At 41.0% G+C, this 25346-nt stretch overlaps 5 protein-coding genes and 1 long non-coding RNA gene across 16 annotated transcripts; 2 read left to right on the top strand and 4 right to left on the bottom strand.

The window, feature by feature from the left end:
* Positions 1 to 13: 13 nt before the first annotated feature.
* On the bottom strand, positions 14 to 1089 carry LOC124194347 (vacuolar protein-sorting-associated protein 25-like). Its single transcript, XM_046588492.1, has 5 exons — positions 959 to 1089; positions 727 to 830; positions 524 to 663; positions 244 to 462; positions 14 to 167 (listed from the first exon to the last, which is right to left on the bottom strand). The coding sequence occupies exons 2-5, from the start codon at positions 771 to 773 to the stop codon at positions 55 to 57; spliced, it is 519 nt and encodes a 172-aa protein (XP_046444448.1). The 5' UTR covers positions 774 to 830; positions 959 to 1089; the 3' UTR covers positions 14 to 54.
* A 16-nt stretch (positions 1090 to 1105) lies between these two features.
* On the top strand, positions 1106 to 2119 carry LOC124194346 (NEDD8-conjugating enzyme UBE2F-like). Its single transcript, XM_046588491.1, has 4 exons — positions 1106 to 1247; positions 1315 to 1476; positions 1541 to 1702; positions 1874 to 2119. The coding sequence occupies exons 1-4, from the start codon at positions 1122 to 1124 to the stop codon at positions 1988 to 1990; spliced, it is 567 nt and encodes a 188-aa protein (XP_046444447.1). The 5' UTR covers positions 1106 to 1121; the 3' UTR covers positions 1991 to 2119.
* Positions 2120 to 2601: 482 nt separating this feature from the next.
* LOC124194339 lies at positions 2602 to 4537 on the bottom strand. Of its 2 annotated transcripts, XM_046588483.1 has the most exons (4): positions 4222 to 4537; positions 3656 to 4159; positions 3442 to 3588; positions 2602 to 3374 (listed from the first exon to the last, which is right to left on the bottom strand). In XM_046588483.1, exons 2-4 carry the CDS (start codon positions 3794 to 3796, stop codon positions 3258 to 3260), a joined length of 405 nt encoding a protein of 134 aa, XP_046444439.1. In that variant the 5' UTR covers positions 3797 to 4159; positions 4222 to 4537; the 3' UTR covers positions 2602 to 3257. The 2 variants fall into 2 exon arrangements, with proteins under 2 accessions (XP_046444439.1, XP_046444440.1); XM_046588484.1 differs by lacking the exon at positions 4222 to 4537 and having other exon boundaries at positions 3656 to 4173.
* Positions 4538 to 4548: 11 nt separating this feature from the next.
* On the top strand, positions 4549 to 24480 carry LOC124194329 (cytokine receptor-like). 10 transcript variants are annotated; one of them, XM_046588463.1, is made up of 20 exons: positions 4549 to 4882; positions 5008 to 5219; positions 11957 to 12164; positions 12247 to 12540; positions 12619 to 12751; positions 16152 to 16357; positions 16839 to 17002; positions 17155 to 17341; positions 17434 to 17596; positions 17691 to 17842; positions 17920 to 18453; positions 18574 to 18732; positions 18880 to 19037; positions 19152 to 19266; positions 19398 to 19556; positions 19637 to 19789; positions 20612 to 20699; positions 22879 to 23131; positions 23218 to 23355; positions 23471 to 24480. In XM_046588463.1, the coding sequence occupies exons 3-20, from the start codon at positions 12050 to 12052 to the stop codon at positions 24158 to 24160; spliced, it is 3861 nt and encodes a 1286-aa protein (XP_046444419.1). In that variant the 5' UTR covers positions 4549 to 4882; positions 5008 to 5219; positions 11957 to 12049; the 3' UTR covers positions 24161 to 24480. The 10 variants fall into 10 exon arrangements, with proteins under 10 accessions (XP_046444419.1, XP_046444424.1, XP_046444420.1 ...); XM_046588468.1 differs by lacking the exons at positions 4549 to 4882; positions 16152 to 16357 and adding an exon at positions 14007 to 14200; XM_046588464.1 differs by lacking the exons at positions 4549 to 4882; positions 5008 to 5219 and adding an exon at positions 9138 to 9274.
* LOC124194340 lies at positions 20482 to 21145 on the bottom strand. Its single transcript, XR_006874738.1, has 2 exons — positions 20798 to 21145; positions 20482 to 20718 (listed from the first exon to the last, which is right to left on the bottom strand). It is a non-coding gene; the product is annotated as an uncharacterized LOC124194340 (long non-coding RNA).
* On the bottom strand, positions 24467 to 25336 carry LOC124194338 (transmembrane reductase CYB561D2-like). Its single transcript, XM_046588481.1, has 2 exons — positions 25200 to 25336; positions 24467 to 25130 (listed from the first exon to the last, which is right to left on the bottom strand). The coding sequence occupies exons 1-2, from the start codon at positions 25329 to 25331 to the stop codon at positions 24621 to 24623; spliced, it is 642 nt and encodes a 213-aa protein (XP_046444437.1). The 5' UTR covers positions 25332 to 25336; the 3' UTR covers positions 24467 to 24620.
* Positions 25337 to 25346: the final 10 nt, after the last annotated feature.

Below are 25346 nucleotides of genomic sequence, written 5' to 3'. Positions count from 1 at the left end.
GGAACTTGGAAAATTAAATTTATTGTTTTATTTTAGATCTTGATATTTACAAATTCAGAAAAATTTTACACCTTCATTTCCACCAAACATAATTATTTCAGCTTTATTTGTTGCCTCAAGTGTCTTTAAAGCTTTTACTAGCAAGGATTGATCCATACCAGCAAATTCTGAAATAAAAAAGGTAATAAAAAAAAATTAATGTTACTCAATGATTAGTCAATGTCACTTCTGAGGATAAAATACCTTCATTTTGAACATCATCACCAGCAGTCAATTCGTAAAAGGTGCAGACTGTATTGGTCATTCCCTTGTCTGAAGCATAGCGGTAGATTAAGTTCCCCCATTCTTGAGGATTCTTCCAATAGACAAGACATTGCTTTTTGGCCTTGTCACACCATTCTATTTGGTTGTATTCAAGCAAACTCTCTAGCACTCGGTTGATTCCTTCAGTAGAAAGCTGTCCTTGATAGAGTCAATGTCATAGATATTTTGTATTTGAAAAATTGGCAAAAAAAACAGTTACTGTCTATGGCTTTGTTCTGAAACAGCGAAATTGACTCTTGGACATCAAGGACAAAAATTTTGTTATGACGACAATAATCGAGCACAAGTTTACGCCATGCCTCTAGTTGTTTTCTCAGAGTATCCAAATTTGGCTGTAAGCTGCATTAAGAAAATAGGCTAAATAATATAGACGCCAAAACTACGAAAATATTTTCAAGTTACGTGAAGAATGGGGGGAAATCGTACTCCCAAGGCCATGAAAATTCCATAATAACAACAGAAACGATTATCAACACACAACACGACTAGAAGAAATGTCAAAATACCTGATGAGACGGACGGTGCAAATTTTCAATAATGATATATTATTTTAAATTTATGATAATTTTAATTAATTTTTAAATATCATCTGTCTATACCCTTGAATATTTTCTAATTTCTAAGAATTATTTACCAAAATTCAATTCGAAGAATAATTATTTTATTTTCCGACGACTGAGTGACCTTACACAGCTGACTTGCCACTGTCTATGCCTGGCTTGGGCAGTGGAAACTTGTGTGTCGAATCGTTATTAAACTGTTTTCCCCCTAAACTGGAGTTTGTTTAATTTTAGATCATGATTACTTTAACTAAAAGACTCAAAAAGGAAGCAGAAAACAGAAATAACAGTAGTACACCAGTAAAACATGAACATCCTGCTCCTAAAAGAATTAGCATCAGGGACAAGCTTCTTGTTAAAGAGGTAAGGACAGTTGTGACATCTGTTTTAAGTTTATTTCATTGTTTATTGTTTTGTTATACATGTTTAGGTTCAGGAAATGGAACAGACCATTCCTTCCACATGCCGAGTAAAGTTTGAGAATCCTGATGCTCTCCATGAATTCTCTGTGATCATTCAACCTGACGAGGGTTTCTGGAAAAGTGGAAAGTTTCTCTTTCATGTTGTCATCAATGAAGATTACAACATTTCAGTAATAATTGAATGGGCATTTATTAAGAGTACTATAATTTCAGTGTGTATTTGTTATTTCTCAGCCTCCTATAGTAAAATGCCTGACAAAACTCTGGCATCCAAACATTAGTGAAGAAGGTGAAATCTGCCTCAGCCTTTTGAGACAGAATTCTATTGATGGGCTAGGATGGGCCCCTACTAGAAAGTTAAAAGATGTTGTATGGGGTCTGAATTCTCTCTTCACCGTAAGTCATTTAAAATGTTTATTTTGCGTCGGTCACAAATGTTTAGTTGTACTCGATTTGAAAAATCGTTAAAAAATATGCGTGTGATTAAGTCTTGATTAGTTTATTCCTAGTGTTTATTTTTGTTGATTTGTGTATATTTTTGATGTATTGTTGATTTTTATTTATTAGGACCTGTTAAATTTCGAAGATCCTTTGAATATTGAAGCCGCAGAGCATTACCGGAAAGATCGTTCTTCTTTCGAAGTTAAAGTACGTGAATACGTGAATCAGTTCGCAAAGCGATGAAATGATCTTGGCAGTTTTTGTAAGATTGTGTGCTTGTTGTATGTGTGCCAGTGAATTAATCGTCCAATTGACCATAGTGAATTTACTTTTGTCGATTCAGAATAAAAACTCAATTTCTCCTTTTTGTAATTTAGATTTTTTTTATACATTTTACTTGATGTGATCATTGACGCAATCATTTAAAAAAATTTGAAACGAGGTAGTAGAATGCAATATGAGAAATCACTAATCAGTATGAGGAAAAGTCAAATTTGGGTGTTGGTTTTCTAATTAATTACGTGTTCTTCAACAATTATTATGAACATTTCGAATGGAAATGAAATTTTATTATAAAAGTTTTCTGAATTTAAACATGAAACCAGATTTTTCGTTAATTAAATGTAGCACTTTCATTATGATTATAATAATATTTTTATATTACATTTGAGATAGTAATACGAATATCAAATCAAATCCGTTTGAGCTTTTGAGATCTCAAGAGGAATAGGAATGGTAGGTCCGCTGATTTGTGCAGCCACCTACTGGAGAGATTAAAACCTAAGATCATAAAGACCCAGTGTCGAGTCTCGTAATCGAAGTTAAATGCACGTGTGTTTTTCTCAAGACTGTCGGTAAATTCTCTGTCCAGTAATCGGTTTTTTGGTTAATCCATGAACCGAATAACGAAAGTTAACATCAGCTGGTAATGTATCATCATTCATATTAAAATAAAATAAGAAGGAAATTACTAATTTTATTATCTTTCTACAGGGCCATATTGGTAATAACTGGGCTTGGAAGCTTCGCTTTAGCGAAATCAGTCGTGGACAAGCAAAGATACGAGCATATGAAAAGTCGAGATCGTATGAAAAATTCCAACGTTGGTGAATACGAACCAAGCACTCGAAAGTTTTAGAACTAGAAAAAACATTTCCTAACAACAAAATGGCAGCCACAATACCTCAGATGGATGCAGCAAAAATGCAGTTGGTACAAGATCTGGAAATTGAAATGATGTCCGACATGTACAACAGGATGACTGCTGCTTGCCACAAGAAGTGCATACCCCCTAAGTATAAAGATGCTGAACTGGTCAAGGGTGAATCAGTTTGTCTAGATCGTTGTGTAGCAAAATATTTGGATATTCATGAACGTGTTGGCAGGAAATTGACACAAATGTCTTTACAAGATGACGAGGCAGTAAAGAAATTACAGGGGGAAATGCCCAGAGTGTAATTCACATGAAGTGTTTATGTAGCATTGAATTTGTAATAACATGAGATCAACATCAGTCTACCTTTTCCTTTTCATTACTTATGATTAGAACCCCTACTTGAATGAAAATCATTCCAATAATTCCGATGAAACCAACATACTCTCCAAGGAACACCGTCCCCAAGATTCCCTGTAATAGATTAAACAAGTAATTAATTTTTAAATTCCATTATTTTTGTGAAGTGAATTTGTTTTACTGTGACTAGGAAATTTACAGCTGAAGTTGTCACAACTGATTGAACTGTTGTTGGACACAACTGCAGTGCCTTGGCAGTCAACGTAAGCATCAGAGAGTTGAAGGTGAGTGTAGCTAATGCAAAAAAGCCTCTAATCATCCATGAGTTCTGTGAAAAGTAAACAGTGATCAAAATGCTTTACTGAAGTAAAGTAATGTTGAGATGTCTAGATTACATAGGATGGTGGAATGTAAGGATCCAAGATTCGGACTAGTACTTGAGGGTTCTCCGGTGAAAGCGCAAATTTGGCACATATTCCAGCAAAAGCTGCACAAACTCCAGCTAAAGAAGCATTGGTCATACCACTGGGAGCCATTTCTTATAGATATTTAAGTTTTTAACCGGGAAATTGCATTGGTTTGCATTATTTTTGTGCGTCGGATTGTTCAACGATCGACTGTCACCTGGTGTACGATCGAGGCAACATTGAACCAGCGCTCATTTGAAAACTAAAGTCAAGGACAAAGAAATTCATCCGTTACATGCAAATGTCATGCGAATTATCAATCAAACCCCCATTATTTGCACGTCAAAAGCCATACGAGCGCGCCCCATCTCGACACAAATAATGTTGAGCAATTAGCGAACGAATACTAGTTTTGGAAACTTAACGCTCCTAGACAAAGTCCTTTTAGTTCAGTGCTGGTCGAAACGCATTGATCAATAACCTGTATATTTTCTAAACATTTCAATTAAATTCTTTCTTTTTTTTTAATATATTATTAACAAACGTTATAATACCGTAACTATATAAGGGGTGTGGCGATTTGCAATAGATGCCGCTAAAAGCCTGTCCTTGGGACGTTCAGGCGTTGGTCGCATCTATTCGGAGTAAAACACAAATTCCGAAAATCTTTATGCAAGCTATCTCCTAAAAAATACCACCTTGATATTAAGTAAAGGGTGTTAAAAAAAAAAAAAAAAAAAAACAGAACGGTTCGCTTTTGCCAAAGATGGATTTGAGGATTTCTCATCGCGGCATAAATAATTGGCACCATTCCACTCTAATACTGAAATTTTCATAGGAGCAGAAGAAACCAACAACGGGATCGATTATTTCTTTAGTCGGGAGAAAAGTGATAGAGAACTCAGGTAGAAAACAACGCAAAAGCCTATTATCTCATGCCATGGGGTGATCTAGCTATCATGTTTGCCTTTTTCACATCGCTGGGAACTACTAGGCGACAGTCGGCAAATATTGATCCGCTCATAAAGTCCAACTTCTTCTTTTTACCATTAAAAAAAAAGGTTATCTTGAATCGGATTAAACGTCCGATAAATGCAAATGTGAAACTCGTCGCGACGCAAAAGTCCGAAGATCAAAATTAATGGATTTTTTCTTAATAGTGTGTTATGTTGTTCGCGTGTTTATTTTCTTCATGGCCAGAGTTTCTCCAAAATAGTATGAAGATGTTCATTTACACTATCTCATCTTATGATTTCTGCCTGGAGCTGATTCCTTTTTGTATTTTTTCGTCGCATAATTTTCTCTCCTTTTTCTTTCAACTTTTTCTCTTTTTTTTTCAGTTTGTTTCGTGCCGCTCCCGGCCATCGTCGGGTCACTACGTACGTACACGTATGAGCATCAGGGATTTGATATCGACGACAGGGGCGGACTCCGGCGCTGTGTGTCTGTTTTCTTCTCTTGTTGCTACGCCACAGCGCTGTCCGCATAATAATGGGCTGATTCAAAATGCATAACTGGGGAGAGAGCAGCTCGTGCAAAAACCCGTCCAAAGGTAACGGCTTAAATCTACTGCGCATGCAGACTTAGATATATATATATAACAACAACACGTATACGTCCATGTAACGATCTTATTTTTCGAGATTTGAGACCAGGATGTTTCATTATCGTTCGGTAAACACATTTATTGTGTTTACAAATTTTGACGAAGCTCATTTCGTAATTTAAAACAGATGTATAGTGGGTTGCTTTAAATTTTGGAGTTTGACATTTTTGAAGTTTTTAGATTTTTACATTCAGTGATAATTAATGAATGGGGTTATTATTCATGGCAGAAAAGTTGTTGATCACGATGATGAGGTGGTTATTCGAAACATCTCAACACACAGCATGCGGAACTTGATAGTAATAACGGCAGTGCTTTCCATTTTTCACGGAATGGGATTTATAGCGACTTGGTTTATATTTAGATGTCTATATTTTTGTTTCAACTCAACATCGTGAAGGTTTCATGCGAAAACAGAAACGTGGAGTCTATTCGTGTCGCCGTTTCACCAGAATTTTAGAATCTGAACATATAATCTCGGCTTGATTAATATGAAACTTTTTTCCCCCCTACTGTCCCCCGAAAAATTCGACATGTGTATTGTCCAGCTGACTGTGTAGGTTTGTCCATTATTGAGAAGTCGAAAGAATGAAAAGTTGATCTCACGGGTCATGGCTGCCGTTCTGCTGCGCTGCTCGATGGGCAGTAATCTGAGACACGTTGTCCGGTCGTCTACAAATTTCCAGCTAGATGGATTCGAGTTTCGTTTTCCGGCAACCGAGACACCAGGAAAAAAGGGAAAGAATTCCGTTTTTTATTATTTATGTTATTTTATTTTATTTTATTTTTTCTCAAATCGACACGCAACGTGCGGTTTGATTCTCATCATCGCGCCAAACTTTTTTTTTCTCGCCCCATGATTTTTCTCGGAAGACTTTTTGTCATTTTACCGGGTAAACAGGACCCTGGGAAGCGTCTAAAGTTCTTCATTCATCCTCGTTCCGGTTCTGTATGGGAAGCGCTTCCGGAATGGCTTTTAACTTGGCGTTAGTCAGTCATTACCCAGCCATTCAGCTGCTGACTGCTGGTGATCGAATGGCGCAGTTCCAATCTTCCTGTAGAGAAAATTGGTCAATGGCACTCATCGACGTAGAAACAAGGTACTCTGCAACCTTTCATGCCTCTCGGCTATTAAAGCAGTAGTGGGCGATCGATCAATCAGCCATTTGTTTGTAATCTAATAAAGTTGGGACCCAACTAATACGTTAGAGAAAAGATGGAAAGAAAGAAAAGTCGATTATTTGCTTGTTATAGACTTTCTCTTTATTATTAAAGATTTCCATAATGGGAGGAAAAATGGACCCGCGAGTTGTACTAATAATATTTATTTTATACGAATTTTTAAGGTGTGTGTCAGGCCAGGTAAACAAAGAAAAAGTCCATCAACTGTAGGAAAGAGAAGGCGAAAAGCATTTGTATTTTGAAGAAGAAGAAGAGAAAAGAATATCATCCGCGCAGCCAGGACGCGGCATACATAAAGCCCAGCAGCTCTCTTTTGTTTTCCTTTTTGTTATTATGCAACCCGCATCACGGCTGAAGAGGATTTTTTTTTTTCTCTTTTTTCTTTGAGGCCGATGACGAAGAATTGGTTAATGGACTCATCTCATTCTGCCGCAGCGCAAAGGGAATCACTAATAGAGAGTGTTAATCAAGTAACATTAATTATGTTATGCCCCTTTTCCGTCGTACGCCTTTTCAAATTCTTGATTTAGCGCCCAATGTCGAAATCATTTGCACCTGCGGGAACAAGTTTTTTTTCCATTCCCAAAACGAACAAGGAAAAAAAACGAGTTTCATATTTTCGATCGATTTTCTTGTATGTGATAGAGTCATCGCATATTTCTGTGTCTTTTGGAAAAATTTACGTGATTAAGTTGTAGACAGAAGCGAATGAGGGTCATAATCATTGGGTCATTGATCCGTTTTGGTATGCAATGCAATCCATTACTATTTTCCCCCCCTCAAAAGCCAATCGCAAATGTGACTGTAACCTATCTGCTTCTTGGAGAGGACTTTTGTTTATTTTGACCTGGCGGCATCGATGCTCTAGTTATAATGTATGACCATTCCTGGTCGTTTCTTGAAGTTGACGGATAGATGTGTGCGTACATCTCCCAAGTCCTTTAATGGTCTTGTAATTCAATGTAAAAGTTCATAAATGATGGCCCTTCGCGGGGAATGTCATTCTCAATTTCCATTTTCTCCGGCTGTGCTCAAACTGGTTGACTTGAGTTTATATTTTAAATTCCAGACCCAACCGCTTCGGCGCTTCGTGTGTTTCAAAAAAACCAAAATGATTGTAACGCATTTCTCTTTATCAAAATTAGAAGAAACAAAACCGGATAGGCCCACAAATTCAAAATTCAAAATTCAAAATTCAAAAAAAAAAAAAATTATAATTTCTAGTGTCAAGCGTTCCGTAGGCCAATAGAAAAACAAAAATTATGTGTTAAAAAACTAACCAGTTCCGTCGCGTGCACTTAATGATGTGTTTCGGGTGGGGTACAAACAAAATCTTTTTACAGACATTTCCTGTGAATATTCTCGGAAAATTTTTAGAAAAGGAGGAGGGGGGCCAACATGTGTGCCCCTCTCTCCCTTTTTGAATTAAATCTGGTCCATGGGAACCGTCAAAACAGGTCCAAATGTCATCGAAAACTTCCCAAAGGGTCTTTTGCTCAAATTTCGGATAAAAAAAGGCCATCAACCGAGAGCAGTTGGATAGTATTCAATTTATGTCAAAAACAAAAAAATTGCTTATCAATATCACAGAATGGCGCATGCACTCTGAGAAATGTTCCAACCAAGAAAAAAAAAAATGAAAGGCCATCCTGTGTATACTTCTTCCCGAACTACATTCCTCCATAAAATTGCACAAACTGATGACCACGATTTGTTTGTTATCTTGCGAGTCGCTCCCGGTAGCGTCGTAGTACTAATAGCTTTTATATTACATATTCTTTCCTACAGAAATCGTTTCCCATTGTTAAAAAAGAAAACCGGGAAGAAGAAGATGGTTCTCTTCAGATAATGCGTTTGTTTGCTGCTGCTCTGAGGTGGGAGTGTGTAGAATACTGTGTTGTTGTTCGTCCCAAACTCGGGAAATTTTTCCAAGAAAAACCCCTAGCTCTTCTTTTTCCCGGCCAGATGAGCACCCCTTTCCTCAACACATTTGAAATAAAAATTTATATGAAATATAAGAAAAACCCCGTAGCCGAAGAAGAAGAAGAAAGAAGTATTTTTTTTTTCTTTCTTTTCTCCATTCTGCGGTCTGCCTCCGCTCGGCTCAATTGTTTGGCGTCTTTTTTGTTTGAAATAGAATTCTCGGAAACGAGAGGGTGCACAAGATGGTTCTCTTCTTCCTTTCACTCCTTCCCAGTTTGAAGATTGAAGGAGCCTACAAGGCAGCTTGAGGTCAAGAAACACATTCTCCTTAAAAAGATCTGCTCCTATTTCTTTAATTCAACAGCAAACCCCTTTCGTGGCTTTCCAAATGACAAACACGTTCATCTACGCCGATTCAATTATTAATTTTTTCCCCGTGTAATAAGAAACATTGCTTGTTTGTTCGTTCGTAATTTCTAATTTGATGGTTTTTTTATTTGGCTATATTAATTTTTGGAAGGAAAAAAAACCCTGGAGGTGCATCTGCTCAAACAGGATCCGGTTCGGCAACTTCTTTTGCGAAAAAACAAAAAGATAAGATTTGTTAAGGAAGGCAGTGAACTGGATGAATTAGGAATGACCGTCGCGACTCAAAGAGCACCTGAACAATAGGAAGAATCGTAAAAAAAAAGAAAAAACAGGTGAAGATGTCATTTTTACGGTCTGTAAAAATGCCTTTAGGGTTTTAGAATCATTCGCCACCAGATGGCGAAAAAAGATAGACCCGCGCAACTCGGCTTCTCTTCCAGTCTCCCAACTTTTCCTGCCCTTGGGTTTGGCCGGGTTTTTCATTGGTTTGTGTCAGTGCGTTTCAGAGACTCCAACCGATCGGACGGGTATTTCAGCCAATCTTGTTCAATTTTCGTTTCTCTCTCTCTCCCAGTGTCGTCGTGTTATTCAGTCCTACTTACGTGACCTTACGTGATAGATACCCCGGTTTTTATCTATTATTTATCGAAAAAATACGACCGTTTGCTCTGCTTATCTCTGGTTGTTTATTTGTTTGTTTGAAACGTCTTCTGCCCCATCTTCCCGCCCACCACATCCCACCCTGAAAAAAGGAAAAAAACTTTCGCAACCCATCGATTGCGAAACTCCCGCGTGACTGCGTGTAGACCGTCCCCTTTTAAAAAGTTATCGGATTTCGGCGCGTCTGAAAGGGTATGTTTCATTTTTGTTTCAGATGATGTCTGGCTTACTAGTCCCTGGAACGGGATCAAAAATATTTCTCATGCAACTCTAGTTATTTAGCCTTCTTCCCGCTTACTTGTTCTATTCAGCTTTGCGAATCTTCAATGTCGCAGCAAGGGCGGCCGTGAAGGCAGTATCTATTTTTGAACTTAGCAACTCGGGGCGCGGGTGGTGTATTTTTTTTTTAATTTATTTATTTAGCCACCACCACCCCCGACGACTAATAATTGGAGAAGAAATTTTTAATTGTGACGCTACGGCACGGGTTTCTTAAAAAAGACCCTCCCGACACAACTTTGTTGCTCGGGAATGCGTTCAATCACTTTCAGAGACGCAACGTCGTAAAATGTGAGACGACGACGAATAAGAAAAAGTTTTTCACGGCCCGCGATCTTCCTCCTTCTGCTGCTGCTGGGTTGGCAAATGTTCACCTAGTAACAAGGAAGAAGAAAAAGTTTGGGGAAGAGAATGTCTTCCAGAATCAACAACACCCACACATCGAATCACACTGCGCGCGTGCATGTTTATATTTAACGGCTCATTCGTCGACTTGAGCTTCTTCTTTATCCAGTCTCTCTCTCTCTCTCTCTTGGTAGCAGCCTGGCGATTTTTTCAAGGCACTTTGGATAGACGACTGCGACCTTAATATCGCCAGAGTTAAAAAAACCGGTTGGGAGGCCGCCATTGCAGCGATGTTTCTCTCTGCTCACGATTGTGATCACAACGAATGCATAATGAAGTGCTGCAGATACAAGTTTGATGTTGACGGGAGAGCTAGCTCCTAGCTCCTAGCTCTCTCTCTTTCACGCTTCGAGAGAGTTTGCTGCTACGGGAGCCAACGACGTTTTAATAAAGGGGTCTCTCCGACGGGTGGCTCTCGGGCGTCTCACGCTCACCGGCAAGGCCATATCTAAACATAGTCGGGAATTATTATAATTCACCCGTGTGGGGGCAGCCTACAGATTGCTTGCCTACCGGTATGATGATGAGAGTACTCTGCTGGCGTGCGGTTGTTTTATGGATCATTGGTGTCGGGATGCTTTCCAATCCAATGGCGGTTTGGTTTTTTAATATTACGATGTTATCAAACCAAGAGAAATATTGTATTTCACTCGGGGCAATGTCGATCAGAAAAATTGTTGCAACGGGGACTAGCACCTTGGGCGATGTTTTAGCACAGAAAACGCTAAAAAAGGCAGGATCGATCGAAATCGTAATTGAATTAAACCTGAAAAACGAGAAAATTTTTCAATCGGGGGGGATTTGGCATGTCTCTCAACGTGTTTGCCTCGAGTGTGTAGACACAGTATAGAACCCCGATAGGCTCACCGGTCCTTTAATTAATGCTGAGCGGGAGTGTATACACATCTACACGAAAATTGATTGCAGAGACGATTTCTCCGTGTAGACAGTCTGTGAATAAAATGCACGCACCAAAACGAATGCCAAGAACGAAATAAAAAACTTGCCTGGTGAGTGACTCGTTGTCTTGACCTATTTGAGGAGAGAGAACGACGCATATCCAACTTGTTTTTCTACTTTGCTCGTTTCTTTCAAACAATGTAGGGTTTTTTTTGTTTCGAAACTTCCAAGTTTCATGAACAAATTTAATATACGTTTGTGTACCCAGGATTTTAATTTTTTATTAACGATCCTAGTTCTTTTTATATTAGAGGCAGACATTTTCTTTTTATTGATAGCGGATTTTTTTTTTGAAAATCGATAATGCGCCTTTTCAAATTTGGCAACGCTGTAAACCCCTTCGAGCCATTACTACCCATCCTCGTATTCAAGATGGCAACGGCCTATCGATAGAATTTCCACGAAACGACTTGCTTCACATTTCTTTAACGGCGCAGTCGTAAGAAATCAAAAGAGTAAATTTGTTTATCTATTTCTTAAAAGCGTGGTGTGTTGTTGTTGTTGTCTGACTTGCGACATAATCGTCATAACTCTGTGAGATCTCTCGACCGAGAAAGAAGCGTTTTCCAGTTGTTGTTTTTCCCTGACGTTTCATTGTGTCGTGGACTGTATCCAAAGGATTGTCATCTCCACTGCTCTCTGTCTTGTCTGGGATGGAATTGTTCATACATATTCAGGTTTCGCTGATTTTCTTTTGCGATTAAGCTACATTCTTCGCCCGCTTCTTTTTTGCCTATCTCTAAAATATCTGTTTCTTTACAAGGTTGTTGTCAAGAGTGTGTGTGCATTAGGTTCTCCTCCAAGACCTGTTGCTGTCTAGCCCTGGAGTGAGTTTTTTTTCTAAACTAACCTAACTGGTTTTTTTTTTGTTTCTTTTTTCCTTGTTGCTGTGTGAATGTTTCCAGATGGTGATGCTTTAGGAGACTGCTCTCTGGTCAAAGCTGTCCACCCTGATTCCTGCATCCCTTTTAATCCACACAGTTTTCGGGAAAACAAAAATGTCGAAACACTTTGGAGGAGGCCTTAGTGCCTCTCTAGTTTGCGCAACAGTGCTACTCCTATGGGGGACAGTTCATGCAAATGACTGCAACATCGGATTTCTGTCTTCAGGATGTGAGTACCTGTCAAATTGTTGTGCATTGTTCTGAATCATTGAGACAATGAGCTTTTCTACATGATAAATGGTCTTTGTTAGGGATATCACCACCTGGAGATCTTCACATCGAAAAGGGTCAACCATGGGAGATGTTTTGTGTCCTGAATACATCACACCCCGATGGTCAGGGTGGCTCCTATAAGAATCTCAGTTTCTACATCGACAACAAACTTGCTGGAGAACCTACGGTGAAAAAGTACAACGAGACAGCCATTCGTCTCTACGTTCCAGTATCGCAAGTGTCATCCAACGGACCACCCCACGATTTCTACGGCGTTACCTGCAAGCAAAACCACGTCACTGGTATTTGCGTCCGCCACGTTTACGTTGGATGTGAGTTTTCACTTTTTTCTTTACATGTCAAAGTCCACACCTTCAATCAATCTTGAAATTTCTTTGCGTTTGTTTTAGATCCTCCCCAAGGAGTGAAGGATTTCCAATGCACCTCCTACAACTGGGAGCGACTCGAGTGCGTTTGGCTGGAGCCGTACAACCCCATCGAAACTACTTACGCCCTTTCTTATCAAGTGTCGTTGCGATCGAGGTAAGATCCATCATTCTAAATTGCCTAGCCTTTAAACAAATTTACATCGCTCCGAATATAGTCAGAGTGGGGTTTTTATAGACATCACCGATGAAAAAAAAAAACTTGCAATCGGAAAAGCAGATCATCTGCATAATTTTTTACCATTTTTAAGAGGTTGCATCGTTTTTTTAAGATGGTGACTTAATCGTTCGTTGAGCCCATACCCCCCTCCCTCCATCAACCCGTTTGCGAAATCTTACCAAAACCGGTCTAGTCTCACCTTGCCTAGACTGCGCACACAAATCGTAAGATGGCTAGAACCTCCACCGAAAGGCTCCGTCTTATTACACAAAGCAACCGATAGCCAAGAAACCCTTTCACTGTCGTTTTTTTTTCCTACCAAATCTCCTCCCCCTTCAATTGAAAATTCAGTAGATTCAATGTCCTTGGCTCATGATGCATCGAGCAATCATGAAGCACGCAGTACGATGCCAGTTTCCCCCCTTCTTCATCCACAAAAAATAGTCCTCCATTTTCAGGACCTTATTTTTTTGTTGTCCCGAACGTCTGAATTCCTTTCTTATCTCTTCTATTCCTTCATTTTTACATACTTTCGAACTCTCTTTTATATCCATCACTCCTTTCTAAAATTAAAAAAAAAAAAAATGTTTTTGCACGAGCACACGCCCTTTAAAAAGCAACCGCGTCGCACTTGTTCATAATACTCTGAGTTATTACGTTTATTCGTTTGTCATGAATGTAGGATGGAATGATGTGTCGCGATTTTTATTTTTTTATTTTTCGATGTGTGAACGAAAAAAATCGTGAGCTTTTTACGTGTTGTGCACGGCCTTCGACGATTCCCGTTTTGACATTCTACGAGAATTTTCCTGAATTTGTGTCTGTATTAATTTTTAATCGGTTTTTTCGCGCGCTTTAATTTCTATTCGTCCCATTCAAATTATAATTTATTCGGTATCAAACGAAACTTAATTTTTGTAACTTTTTGTCTGAAATTATTTTTTCAAATTCTGGTTTCTTCCATGTCCACGTTTTCCGTTGGCTAATCTTGTTTTTTCTTTTCTGTTTTCTTTTTTTTTTTTTTTCAAATTTCCCTCTCGAATTCCATCTGATCTCACACACACAAAAATCACATCGTCTTTCCGCGGCTGTTCTTGTACATGTCCTATTTCTACTCTTCTGTCTCTTCAACCCTCCAACCACCTTATTTGTTTTAACTTCACAAAACAAAATTCCCTTTCCGGCTGTGAAGTCCGTGTCCAGAGTATAGAAATTTATGGAAAAAAGACGGGCAACGGAAGCGGAGTTGCGTTTATTCGCTCGACAGCCGGCCGTTATACCGCAACAGCCTGCGCAACTTCAGCTTCGTCTTCGACATGGCCAATTCCCTGCCACCGACTCAGCCTGTCAAACAGCACATTGCAGCCATTGATATCGATGCTCACAGTTAGTCTTTGTCATACTATTTTTCTCCCCGCTCTTCACACTACTCTCTCTCTCTCTCTCTCTTTCTCTCTCTCCTCCCAAAATCGGATGTGTTTCTAAACTACTCTTACGGTTGATTTCCTGCACGTGCTTTTGGGTTTTTATCTTCTGTGGCTTTATCGGTACGTGGATTTGGTCTCTCTTTCTTTTTTAAAATGGCAGTTATCTCTTCCTTCACTTCTTCCCTGGCAACTTTCTCTATCTCCCCAGACTTTCTTAACAACAAACGACTATTGCCTAGACGAGTCTTGTCTTTTTATGTCTGGACGTGTGGAAACTCTCTTATGGTCGCGCTCTGGTCGATCGTGAAAAATGTTTGGAGAGTTCAGAGTCGAAGAAAATGACCAATTTTATATACCCCCTTATTTTTTTGCTCGCTTGCGCTTTTTTAGAAGATGAAGAAGATTGGGAGCTATAACAATTTTCGTGTGTGTCTTGTCTTGTCTCGGGACACAACGATCCAAATGTTTTTTTTTTGTCAACGATCTATTCAACCGATAACCTCCCCATTTCCTCCCCCCGTTTTTGGTTACATTCGCTCGTTTCTTTTTTTTTTCACGTTCGTTTGGAGTTCAGAGAAGCAAACGTGTTTTCCTGGAAGCATTCCGTTTGTTTTCCCCCGCAATATCTACTTGAGAGGTTAGGAGGAATCGTCCTCATTCAATGCACCATGGTTTATCTGCAGGTCAGCGACCGAATTTTGTTTTCAGCTATCCATCTTCTTTAGACATTGACGTCCCTTTCGGGCAATAGGAGAAGGAGGAGGGGGATGACGCCCGAATGAAAGTTTTTGATTTTTTTTCTTTCTCCCGAAAATAAAAATCCTGCGCAATTGCACGTGAGCGGTTAATCGGTGTCATCCATCATGAAACTAGTAGTGAGTTGTGGTGAATTTGCTGGCGTGCGCCTTTTTTCTTCTTGCCTTTGAAAGATGAAGCACTTCGTCATCTTTTAAAGGCGTGGATTATTTTTATTTTTGTTCCTTTCTCTGCACAACCGAAAATCTTTCTTTAGCTGCACCACAATGTGTTGGCACATGTACGTCTCGTTGCGCACGAACGTGTTGGAACGGGCTTCGGTCTGTTGATGTTTTCAATGGAAGAAATACTACGGGGGGAGGGGGGTAGAGATCGGAACTCGACTTCTTCGTATTTTCCGTTTTTCCGAAGAATTTGGATTTTTCCGGGAAGTAGACGGAGCGTGCTCTCTGAATAAGAGCGTCAACTTATCCTTCACACGGGTCATGCAGATTTCTCGTCACAACATCATCCGCTCTGGGAATTTTCTCGAATTTCCATCCTCAGCAGATCGCTTCCTCGAAAAGTTTCAAAAATGATTTAATAGGAAGAAATGATTTAAATGGGTCGATTGAGTTTTTTGAGAATTTCCGTTGAATTGCATATCCATTCGTTAGAAGTGGTGACTTTGAATGAAATGATATCTCGTCTCATGCGAGGTGTATGGGCTGGTGGAAGAGGGGAGGGGTAACACGTCAAAGGAGATTATTGATCGATGACGTCAAGCTTCGTGATTGCAAGTCGACTCTTATTGCACTTGTCTCTTTGAACTTCGAGTCTTTCGTTCCACTGATTTGTTCGTTAGTTAGTTAGTTCGTGAGTAGAAAAATCCAATGTCGACAGTCTCTCGTCTTACCACTCCCGGATGTTATCCGATCTCGGCGTTATCCGCTCTGCACCGACAACATCGTCAGCAGCGAAAAACATCGTTGTTTTATTTTAAGAAAACAAAAATTCAACCTACCCACTCTGATGACCAGTAATGAACAATAAATTAAACGACGGCAATTGATTAGCTAAACGGTTTAAAAACAAACAAACAAACAAAAAAAAAACACAGCTCTTGGTGCAAAATGTAAAACAAAATCCATTCGAACGCGTGCAATCCACAATAGGCGGATGATGACCCCGTGCCCACAATCGCGCCGCTTCTTATCCAGGACGGCATACGCCTCTGACCAACAGGGCTCGTGCGAATGGGGCCCCACGACGTCGCCAGGCTACCAATACTCTGCCAAATCGTTTAATTTTTCCATGGCCCTATTCAACGAATTGGGTAACGTGACCCAGCACCTCGGAGTTGTAGACAATTATGGCATCGGTAAGTGTCTGGAAAGGAAGATATATATTTTTTTTTTAGTATTTTTTTTTATTCGTTCACTCTTCGTTCATTCATTTTTCATTACGAAATTATTTTTTAAATCTTCGAGAGAAATATCATTATCCTCCCCCTTCCAAATCAAACTTGCATTTGTGTTGATGAAAACAATCTGACAACAGTGTGGGGTTTGGTGTGGTGGCTTTTGATTCTCTCTTTTTTAGTTTTATTTGAATTAATTTGTTTTATTTATCCCCTTTTTGGCTCTTTGGACTAACACTGCATGTTGGGTTGGTTTTTCCCTGGTAGTTTTTATTTTATTGAATAACTTTTTTTGCGGGATTGAGTGGGAGGGAATGACAAAAAAGACGGGAATTTGGTGTTATTATTATTATTTTTTTTTTTTTATTTGCTTATTTGGGGCTGCTTGTGGGTTGCATATGATAATTTGGTGATAATCTGACCATTTCTGGAAAACGCGCAGTGATCCCCAACCGGATGGAGAACTTAAATCAGACCGAGGCCACGACAACATCGGCAAAAATCACATGGAAGGTGCCCTTCAATCTACAACTTTTTCCACCCGGGTTGGAATTCAAGATTGCATACCACATACAGTCCAGCTGGGTAGACACAACGGTTTTCCACGTAAGGATTCTTGCTATTTTTCTTTTTCTGTTTTTTCTATTTTTTGCTCTTGTTTGGTAAGTTGCAAGGCCAAAACGGTTTTCTCTGGAAATGGAAAAAAAAATCAAACATGGAGTGTCTAAATTTATTAAAAATTTTATTGAATTATGTAGATTGTTCCCGAAACAGAATCGTTGCTTTGGTCGAACAAGACGACCAAGTACGATCTAGCTTTTCAGCTGCCATACTCCAATACCCACTATAATCTGAGCATATGGGCGCGTTCAAGAGCCGCCAATCAAAGTGACGAGCGATTCTGGTCTCAACCGGCTATGCTTATCGTCAAAACATCCGCTGACCGTATGAGATTTTCATGTTTTTATTTCTTGGAATTTCTTCTGTTATCAGAGAGGAAATATTTATTTATTTCTCTTCATGTGCGTCAATCGTAGGTCCATGTAGCGGTCCCGACGCATCACTCGGAAGCTTCGAGGTTAGCACCAATTGGGAAATGCGGTCAGCAACGATTCGCTGGTCACAGCTACCGGCCGATTGCGAAAACGGGCCTGAAACAGGATACGAAATTACCATGCTGGACAGTCAGAGAAACACTATGTATGTTTTGGTTTTTTTTTCTTATCAGAGAAGCAAAACGAGACCTTTTGGTTGCTGTTTATCTAACCTTTTTTCCTCCTGATTATTATTTCAGCGAAGCAAAAAATGTCAGCTCTGTAGATGTGACTCAATCCGTTTTCAACAATCTGAACAAAGACAAAGATTACGAATTCATTTTACAATCGTACAACAGTGTTGGCTACTCGCCAAATTCGTCCCTGGTTTTCTTACCCATGTCTGCCAACAGTAAGTCGTAAAATTGTTTTGTCTTGTTATTCTATTCGTCGGTATTAATTCGATTTGTCGTTTTTCCCCTGCCGCAGTGCCCACAGCGCCGGAGAACGTCATGAAGATTATTTACAACGACACGTTTTTCGGGGTCCAATGGAGTCCGTCGACGCCGAGCAAAGGTATGAGCATGGCGGCATTCAGCCGTGCTCGATCGGACGATTCTCTGGTTTACCCGCCGACGTTGAGCAACTACACGGTGTATTGGTGTCTGAGCGTGCGTGAGAGCCCCGTGCTGTGCGAGGGCCAACTTTACATGCAAGACGTGCCCGCAACAGAAACATCGCTCAATGTCACTCTGCCAGACACGAAGAACTACCAATTTGCCGTGTCGGCCAATCAGGGCAGCTACAGCAGCGGCATGGTCTGGTCTAGTTGCATTGTCATTGCCAACGGCAACGGAAGCCAAGTCAAGCAAGTGGAGGTTGTAGCTGCTACCTCGTCATCCCTCGACGTTTCATGGGTCCTGCAATGCAAGGGCACCAACGGAATCATCACTGGATTCATCCTCTACTACTGCCCCGTCGAAGATGGCGACATCTTTGCTGGTGAAGAACCAGACTGCCAGGGTGAGTGATGTTATCATACGTGACCCCTCCCCTAGAAAAGACCAGACTTTTCTGGTTCGAATCGGTTCGACGAATTGTTATTTTATGTAATAACCCCTATGTATTTTTGGGGTTTCTTAGGCAATCCGAACTCTACTAAAGTTCCCCCAACTGCCAACCGCTACGTAATTGGCCAGCTCAAACCCTTCACCATGTACAAGATTGTCGTGTCTGTGGAGACGCAATTTGGAGGAGAAGGCCAGAGTAGCGACCCGGTTATGAACAGGACAGCTGAAGGCAGTACGTGACCTGCTTTCTCATTCTCCATTTTTCCCCTTTTTCTCTCTCTCTTCGTGTTATTCAGAAAATTGTTTTTGTTGAACGTCACGTATCTTTTTGAAGAAACAAAAAAAAAATAATAATAACAAAACAAACTTTCTAATACAGAACCGAGCGTGCCGCTGGATTTGAACCTGATCGAAGTGACCAATCGCTCCATGTCGATCACATGGCGCGCGCCTGTTTCTCCGAATGGCGCTTCCACGTATTATCAAGTCTTTCGAAGTAACGACACTAACGTATGGACCACAACAGACAGTACCAGGGTAAGAAATACTAATTCCCATTCATTACCGCATGCGACCAGTCGTATCTCGTGATGTTCGTATATTAAAAATAGATTTTGACGTGAGTTTTATTTCTATGAATCCATTCTGCAGGTATCGCTGGAAGTCGAGGCCTATACCGGTTATGTTATCTCGGTGCAGGCCTGCAACGACCCCAAATTGTGCTCCGAGTTATCCGAGCCAATCTCCGTCACGACCAAAATTGGAGGTATGTATTTTTTTTTCCCTTATTAAATCGATAGTTTTATTTCACTGTAAAAACTGGATTAGGCATTGTGTGAAGCACGAACAGCTTTTTTTAACGATTCTTAAATCTTTGTGGTTTTCCACTTTCTGCAGTGCCGAATGCGCCTGGTCAACCTTCGATCAAGAGTTCGAGCGACAATTCGTCTTGTATCGAAATCAAGTGGCTACCTCCAACGAAGCCGGCTGGGCCCACTTACCTGTCAGTTATCAACATCACTGGAGGCGAAAGCGAACACAACATCACCACCTATGGTTTGTGCTGGCTCACCCGTATTTGGTGAATTGGTTTTTAACAGCTCCCTCCCATTTTGATTTGATTTCGTGCAAAATAGGTAGCGCGACGGAACGTTTGGTGGAAACATCTAGCGTGTGTCAACCCGGTCTGGAATTGAAAGTCCACGTGAAAACAGTCAATCTAGCCGAAAATGGCGAGCTGTTGGAAAGTCCCTGGAGCGTCGACGGAGTGTATCAATGCAAATCAGAAGGTATAAGCGATGCTCGGCTACACATTACTATCGAGGTCGTTCATGTTCACAGATTTGAAATGGTTCCTCCTCCTTCTTTCCCGTTAACGACGGGCGTTTGGCCGTCCCCCACTCAAGGCCTTTCGCATTCCTATCAGGACGTAGCACCTTACAACCAAATCCCACAGTCCTGGAATCCTTATTACCCTTGGTATCCTCCTCCACCTCAAGCGGGACCCGTGAGGGCAGCAATCCGTGCTCGACCTCGGCCACCGTCCACTGTGACGGCGAGTTTCGGTCGCAAAAAGAATTCGAGAATCAACCATCCATGGTGGTGATTTCTCACTCACTCTCTCTCTATCCTATCCCATCCTATCCTTGCGCACTATTTGCAGAGAGTTATTTGTAATGCTGAATCATCTCAATTCAAGGTGATTCCCATAGTTCTTTCTGGTAGTTGTACCTCACGTTTTGCTTCTCCAAATTCCCCGTATGTAGTGAATCGTGTTTGCGCTTGTACCGTCACTTAAATAAAGAGAAAATGTCATAACCCTACACACAGAGAGAGAAAACAGAAAGAATGCCGAAAACTGACAAACGTGATCCTTGCTATCCCGTGAAGTATTGGATCTCGTAAGAAAAGAAAAACACGAACCAACCGAAACTTGTTTGAGTATTCATTGAAACTAGGCAAAACACACCAAAAAAGAGAGTCGATGGGTTATTTTTCTTTATTTGTCGAGATCGATCGATTGTTACATTTTAAGAAAAGTATATGTATGACGTTTGTTTGTGTGTGCATATTTTAAAAATCTAATCCATCTTGTTGTTTCCTCCAAACAGGACTATCGATTGCGCAGATCGTGGGCATCACTTTCGCTGCTGCCGTCGCCGTCCTTATCGTCGTCGCCATCTGCTTCGTCGCCCGCCGGTGAGTCTCTTTTTCTCTCCTGTAACAAAAATTTGCAAATAGTCAGAAGATGTTTGCTTTAAGAAAAAAAAAATCAAAACAATGTGGAGGAAACTTACCGTCGATGAACTGTTTCGGTGCTCAAGCTGAGATATGGAGAGGCTGGTGAAGACTGGGCGAGCTGGACGAAGACTGAAGTCTCGGGCGACAGTTCATCTCGGTGTTGTCGTCGTCGTAAGAGCCAGAAAGAGGAGGAGATTTCGGGAAAAAAGAGGGGAGGGTACAGGAAAGTGAGATGAGAGCAGAGTAGTAGTAGTAGGGGGGTGGGGGGGCCCGAAGGATGAATTTGAGTTGTTGAGGTTCCTGCGCCAGTTCCTGGAATCAGTGATCATTTCGACGAAACGCGCTTCCACTAAGTGCGGATGGCCGAGAGATAACTGATCGGCCGACAGAGAGTTGGAGGCAGGAAGAGGAGGGGTGGAGGAGGGGGGGGGGGGGAGAAGGCTTTCCCACACATTCGGCATGGCGTGTTGTGTTGGCCTCCTCCTGGCGTCGTCCATCTTTTTTGTCTTTTTTCTCTCATCCCAAGAAAGGCTGAAAAGAAAGAAGTGCCGGTGGTTTCGTAGAATGACGAGTCAAACATACACACACTACACTACACTGTCTGGCATCCAAATCGACTCTTTTCTCCTCGTTGCTCCGAAAATGGATCGGCTCCTATTGTCTTTTCGATTTCTCCGTAAAGTCCTTTAGAATACGGACAGAGAATACGAGTTATCCTGTTTTCCTTTTTCACCTTTTTCTTGCCGTCCGGGTTAACGGCGACGTATGTCCCGTGATCGACGACGGCGATTAAAAGCGACGAGTAAAACCCCCCCTTTGCTCGCTTCTTTAATCGTATTCAGGAATCGTCATTCTTTGACTTGATTGCCCCATCATTCAGTCGCGCAACAGGAACTCTCGGTGCTTTGGCCCCTTGATCTCTTCAAATCTTCTTTTTCTTCTTCTTCCTTCTCGAGAAAAGAGTGTCATTGTATCGGCTCGTTTTTCCGTGGAACCCAATTCTCGGAGACGTTTTTGACAAGAAACATCCAAACGACAAATAATTGTTTGATGTCACCAAAACAAACTTGACTGTCAAGTGTGTCCTCCTCCCCCTCCTCCTTCTGGCTTACTCGTCTGGGGAGAAAAAACGACAACGGTTCACGAAACGTGATTCGTTGTCGAGTTGCCCGATCTTTTTTTATGATTTTCTTCAGGGGCCTACCTCTTTTTTTCTTTCTATTCTTGTATGAAGTCAGTTTCTAAATTCGTTTGCCCTTTTTTTTTTCTTTACGGGGGGATTCAAGGTGTTCTTAATGTTCACGTATTGGACCGTTTAAGGTTGGAATGAACAAAGGTTGTAAATCCTTGGAACTGACTTAATGATGCGCGATGACAAAAAAGAGCAGAGCAGAAAGAGTTCTAGGTCTCATCTTTTCTTTTCTTTTTTCTCCCATCACGATAATAATGGCGCCGAAGTTAGTGGGGGGTAACGCGACGACGAATAGCCGCTCCGTTCGGCTCTCGTTCGGCGAACGGTGACGATGCGCGACAATAGCCAAGCCCCTTGGTTGCCCAACTGATGAGCCACTGAAAAGATTCAAAGAATGGGAACCCTTCGGAGTAACACATTTTTTTGGGGGGGAATGAGTTTTTTTTTTTTTTTCTATTTCTTTCACACGGTCAGCCCCCGCAATCCACAATGGACGAACGAGTACGTGTGTTTAGTTACTTATAAAAGAAAAAAGAAGAAGAAAAAGACGAGTGAAATAAGAAAAATGAGCTTGAAAGATTACAGAGAATAGATGAGATGAAGAGAGTACATCTCTTTTGTCTCGAGATAAAATTGTCGTAAACCGAATTCTCGGTACTAGCTCGGCGGGCCCCTCTGGTTGCGATAATGAAGTTGTCCCGGCTATAAAATAAGATGGAAAATAAAAAGAGGGGGAAAGTTGGATGAAAAGACACAAACTGACAATCAAGTTAATAGAGACTTGAATAGAGAGACGACCATGACGTTGTAGTTTTTCTTTCTTTTTCCATCTCTACAACTTTATTTCTAAACGGCTTCAACTGTGTTGCTCTCCGCGAGACTTTCGATAATTGTTGCCCAGTCGTATACAAATGTTGATAATTGACTTTGGAATGACAATTGCAGAGTGCAAGTGCAAAAGACGAAAGCCCGTGAAGCTGAAATCGTTCTGCCGTGGGAGAAAACCGGCAGTTCGGAAATACCGTCGGGCGATAACGCCAAGCAGGTGGCCGGCCACACGAAAGACATAGCCGGACTTGGATTCAACACGTCGAAGGCCAACTACTACGGTCGGCTTGATCCCAAAGTCAATCGCATCGCTAATTCACCGCCCGTCACAGACATAAAGAAATTACAAACTTCCCCGGCAACCAACGCAGTGCGTAACATATTTCTTTCCTTTTTTAAAAAATTCCGTTTCTGAGTATCCGTTGGTCAACTTTTAATGACGTTGTTTAATTTTAGACGGCCGAAACGGATTGCATAGCTGACAGGGAAAGCCGAAGTAGCGGACATAGTTCGGGTCCAGATTCGCTTTCGTGGCACCGTACCAGTCGCAGCGAACTCTCCAGCTCAGATTCAGGAGCCGAGCTTGAAGCGCCGGTAAGTTGACTCTGAAAAATATCTATTTGGGGTGTATTTTTCGTGGAAAACTCTCGCACTTAGAAAGCTTATCTTAAATTTGTGTTTGTTGGGTTTTCTTTTTCTGTGAAAATAGAATTCTCCGAGTCCGGATGTTTTCGTTAATCCGCCGCTGGATCCGTTCGCCAAACCGTTGGCGATTGCTCGCAGTTCGCAGAACGTGACTGACGTAAACCTTCGCGGTGGAGATATGGATGGCGTCCAATATTCTGCCGTTCAGCTGAGAGAAAGTCAACGCAATGGAAGCAGTGCTCCGGATTTGGCCCAGCAATTGCCAAATGCGTACGTCCGTGTCGGTTTGGCCCCCGTAGCTACTCTAGAATCCGCGCAGAGCGTCGGGTATGTGACACTAGGACCCAACCAGACGCCTGAAAGTGCCGCTTCCAGCCCTAACGCCAGCCCTAACCTAAGTGTTGGAAGCAACGATTCTTTGATCGTCAAATCGGAAAGAGATATCCGGCCAGCGGTAAAGATTGTTCCGCTCAAGAGGAATAGCGGCGGAGGCAGTAGCGGTGGCTACGTCGAGGCCTGCATCGTCGAACCTGCCAGCGACCTACGAGCGTCCTCAACGCCCGGATACGTCGCCTTTAAAAGTCAAGAGCCTGTAGAATTGGATCGACCGACCATTTCAAGTCCGGCCAATCCCATACAGACCAACGGCTACGTCACTTTGGGAGCCAACAGTGCAGGCGCCGCTCCTTCCGCGACCTCGACCCATTACGTACAAATGGGCTCACAATCGAACCATTCATTGACTTATGTTTAAATAAATAATCCCTTCTTATGTGCGTGTCAATTTGTTTAAAAATGAACTGTTTTTTTTTTTTTGTTTTTTAATTATTAATATTTGCATGTAAACTTTTAATTGTTTTTAAGCAGAAAAGAATGTGTCATTTACCATATTTGAAAACATGTAAATATTCAAGCAGGACTAAATCATTTCAAAAGTTTTTATATCTTGTCACCTGGAGTATAAATTGATGTGCTATGTTATTGTGCTAGCGGCAATCATGATCATTTTACTTGTATCCACTGTACAGTATAACGTGTAAAGAAGAAACACTGATATACATATTGTTCATTGTCTTTAATAATAATCAATCAATGGTTATCATAAGGAAGCATTCAAACAACAATTCCCAAAATTAAGTGCACTTTTGGTATCTGATAAAGAAAATAAAGCACCGAGCCACAGGAAGACTTCATTGAGCTGCAAGGCCGGAATCCTACTTGAAAAGTTGGGCGATTCGGCTGTTTGTCATGAAAACACGGAGAGAAACAAATCCATAAATGAGGATGAATGCGGCAGAAAAGACGTAGGCGAGGAGTATGTGTGTTTGGGATGAAAAGAAATTGGTGAAACAGGCAGTGATCATGTTGAGTGAAGTAAACAAGATGGCCACTGCACCAAGCAAATTGTGAAAACCCTTTATCTTGCCAACATTAAGTTTCAAAGGGATGTATCTTGCATATTTGGCAAGAGAACCTAGTGACAACTGACTTGTTATGATTATTGCTTGAATGAGCCCAAGAAGACCATGCCAACTTTTGAAGTGTGGTTTTTCATTATCTTCCTTGTTGATGTAAATGGCAGCAAAACCAATGCTGTAGCCAATGAAAGCAACTACCTGACCGTAAGTATGGAAATCCATAAATAGCTGTTTTTGAAATCTCTTTGGTAGAAGGGACCAATAAGGTGAAAAAATCATAACCAATTCATTTGCCAAAAACAGCATCTGCAAATGGAAAATCAAGAAAAAAAATTAAACATTCTGAGTATGGCAGAACTTTCAAACAAGCATTACACTAAAAGTCATTAAAAATGGGTGCCAGCTGAAAAGACTTGATCCCGGGTTGGATAGATACGACAGATAGATCGTAGACAGAATAATAGTTCCGTGAACTAGCAAGTAAGATAATCCATCGCGATTAAACATTTCTAACACACTCAG

This window comes from Daphnia pulex, chromosome 5 (genome assembly GCF_021134715.1).
Source record: "Daphnia pulex isolate KAP4 chromosome 5, ASM2113471v1".
NCBI classification, from domain to species: domain Eukaryota; kingdom Metazoa; phylum Arthropoda; class Branchiopoda; order Diplostraca; family Daphniidae; genus Daphnia; species Daphnia pulex.
Note: the sequence above shows the minus strand (reverse complement) of the source record. Positions and strands in the feature narration are given on the sequence as shown.

Excerpts from the sequence above, each read along its gene's own strand:
- LOC124194338 (XM_046588481.1), bottom strand. The coding sequence starts at position 25,331 with ATGTTTAATCGCGATGGATTATCTTACTTGCTAGTTCACGGAACTATT. Across the intron at positions 25,131-25,199 it reads CATTTTTAATGACTTTTAGT|ATGCTGTTTTTGGCAAATGA; the intron begins GTAATGCTTGTT and ends TTCCATTTGCAG.
- LOC124194339 (XM_046588483.1), bottom strand. The coding sequence starts at position 3,796 with ATGGCTCCCAGTGGTATGACCAATGCTTCTTTAGCTGGAGTTTGTGCA. Across the intron at positions 3,589-3,655 it reads CTTACATTCCACCATCCTAT|AACTCATGGATGATTAGAGG; the intron begins GTAATCTAGACA and ends TACTTTTCACAG. Across the intron at positions 3,375-3,441 it reads CTGTAAATTTCCTAGTCACA|GGAATCTTGGGGACGGTGTT; the intron begins GTAAAACAAATT and ends AATCTATTACAG.
- LOC124194347 (XM_046588492.1), bottom strand. The coding sequence starts at position 773 with ATGGAATTTTCATGGCCTTGGGAGTACGATTTCCCCCCATTCTTCAC. Across the intron at positions 664-726 it reads GATTTCCCCCCATTCTTCAC|CTTACAGCCAAATTTGGATA; the intron begins GTAACTTGAAAA and ends TTCTTAATGCAG. Across the intron at positions 463-523 it reads TCAGAACAAAGCCATAGACA|GACAGCTTTCTACTGAAGGA; the intron begins GTAACTGTTTTT and ends GACTCTATCAAG.
- LOC124194346 (XM_046588491.1), top strand. The coding sequence starts at position 1,122 with ATGATTACTTTAACTAAAAGACTCAAAAAGGAAGCAGAAAACAGAAAT. Across the intron at positions 1,248-1,314 it reads ACAAGCTTCTTGTTAAAGAG|GTTCAGGAAATGGAACAGAC; the intron begins GTAAGGACAGTT and ends ATACATGTTTAG. Across the intron at positions 1,477-1,540 it reads ATGAAGATTACAACATTTCA|CCTCCTATAGTAAAATGCCT; the intron begins GTAATAATTGAA and ends GTTATTTCTCAG.
- LOC124194329 (XM_046588463.1), top strand. The coding sequence starts at position 12,050 with ATGTCGAAACACTTTGGAGGAGGCCTTAGTGCCTCTCTAGTTTGCGCA. Across the intron at positions 12,541-12,618 it reads CCGCCACGTTTACGTTGGAT|ATCCTCCCCAAGGAGTGAAG; the intron begins GTGAGTTTTCAC and ends CGTTTGTTTTAG. Across the intron at positions 19,267-19,397 it reads CGTCACGACCAAAATTGGAG|TGCCGAATGCGCCTGGTCAA; the intron begins GTATGTATTTTT and ends CACTTTCTGCAG.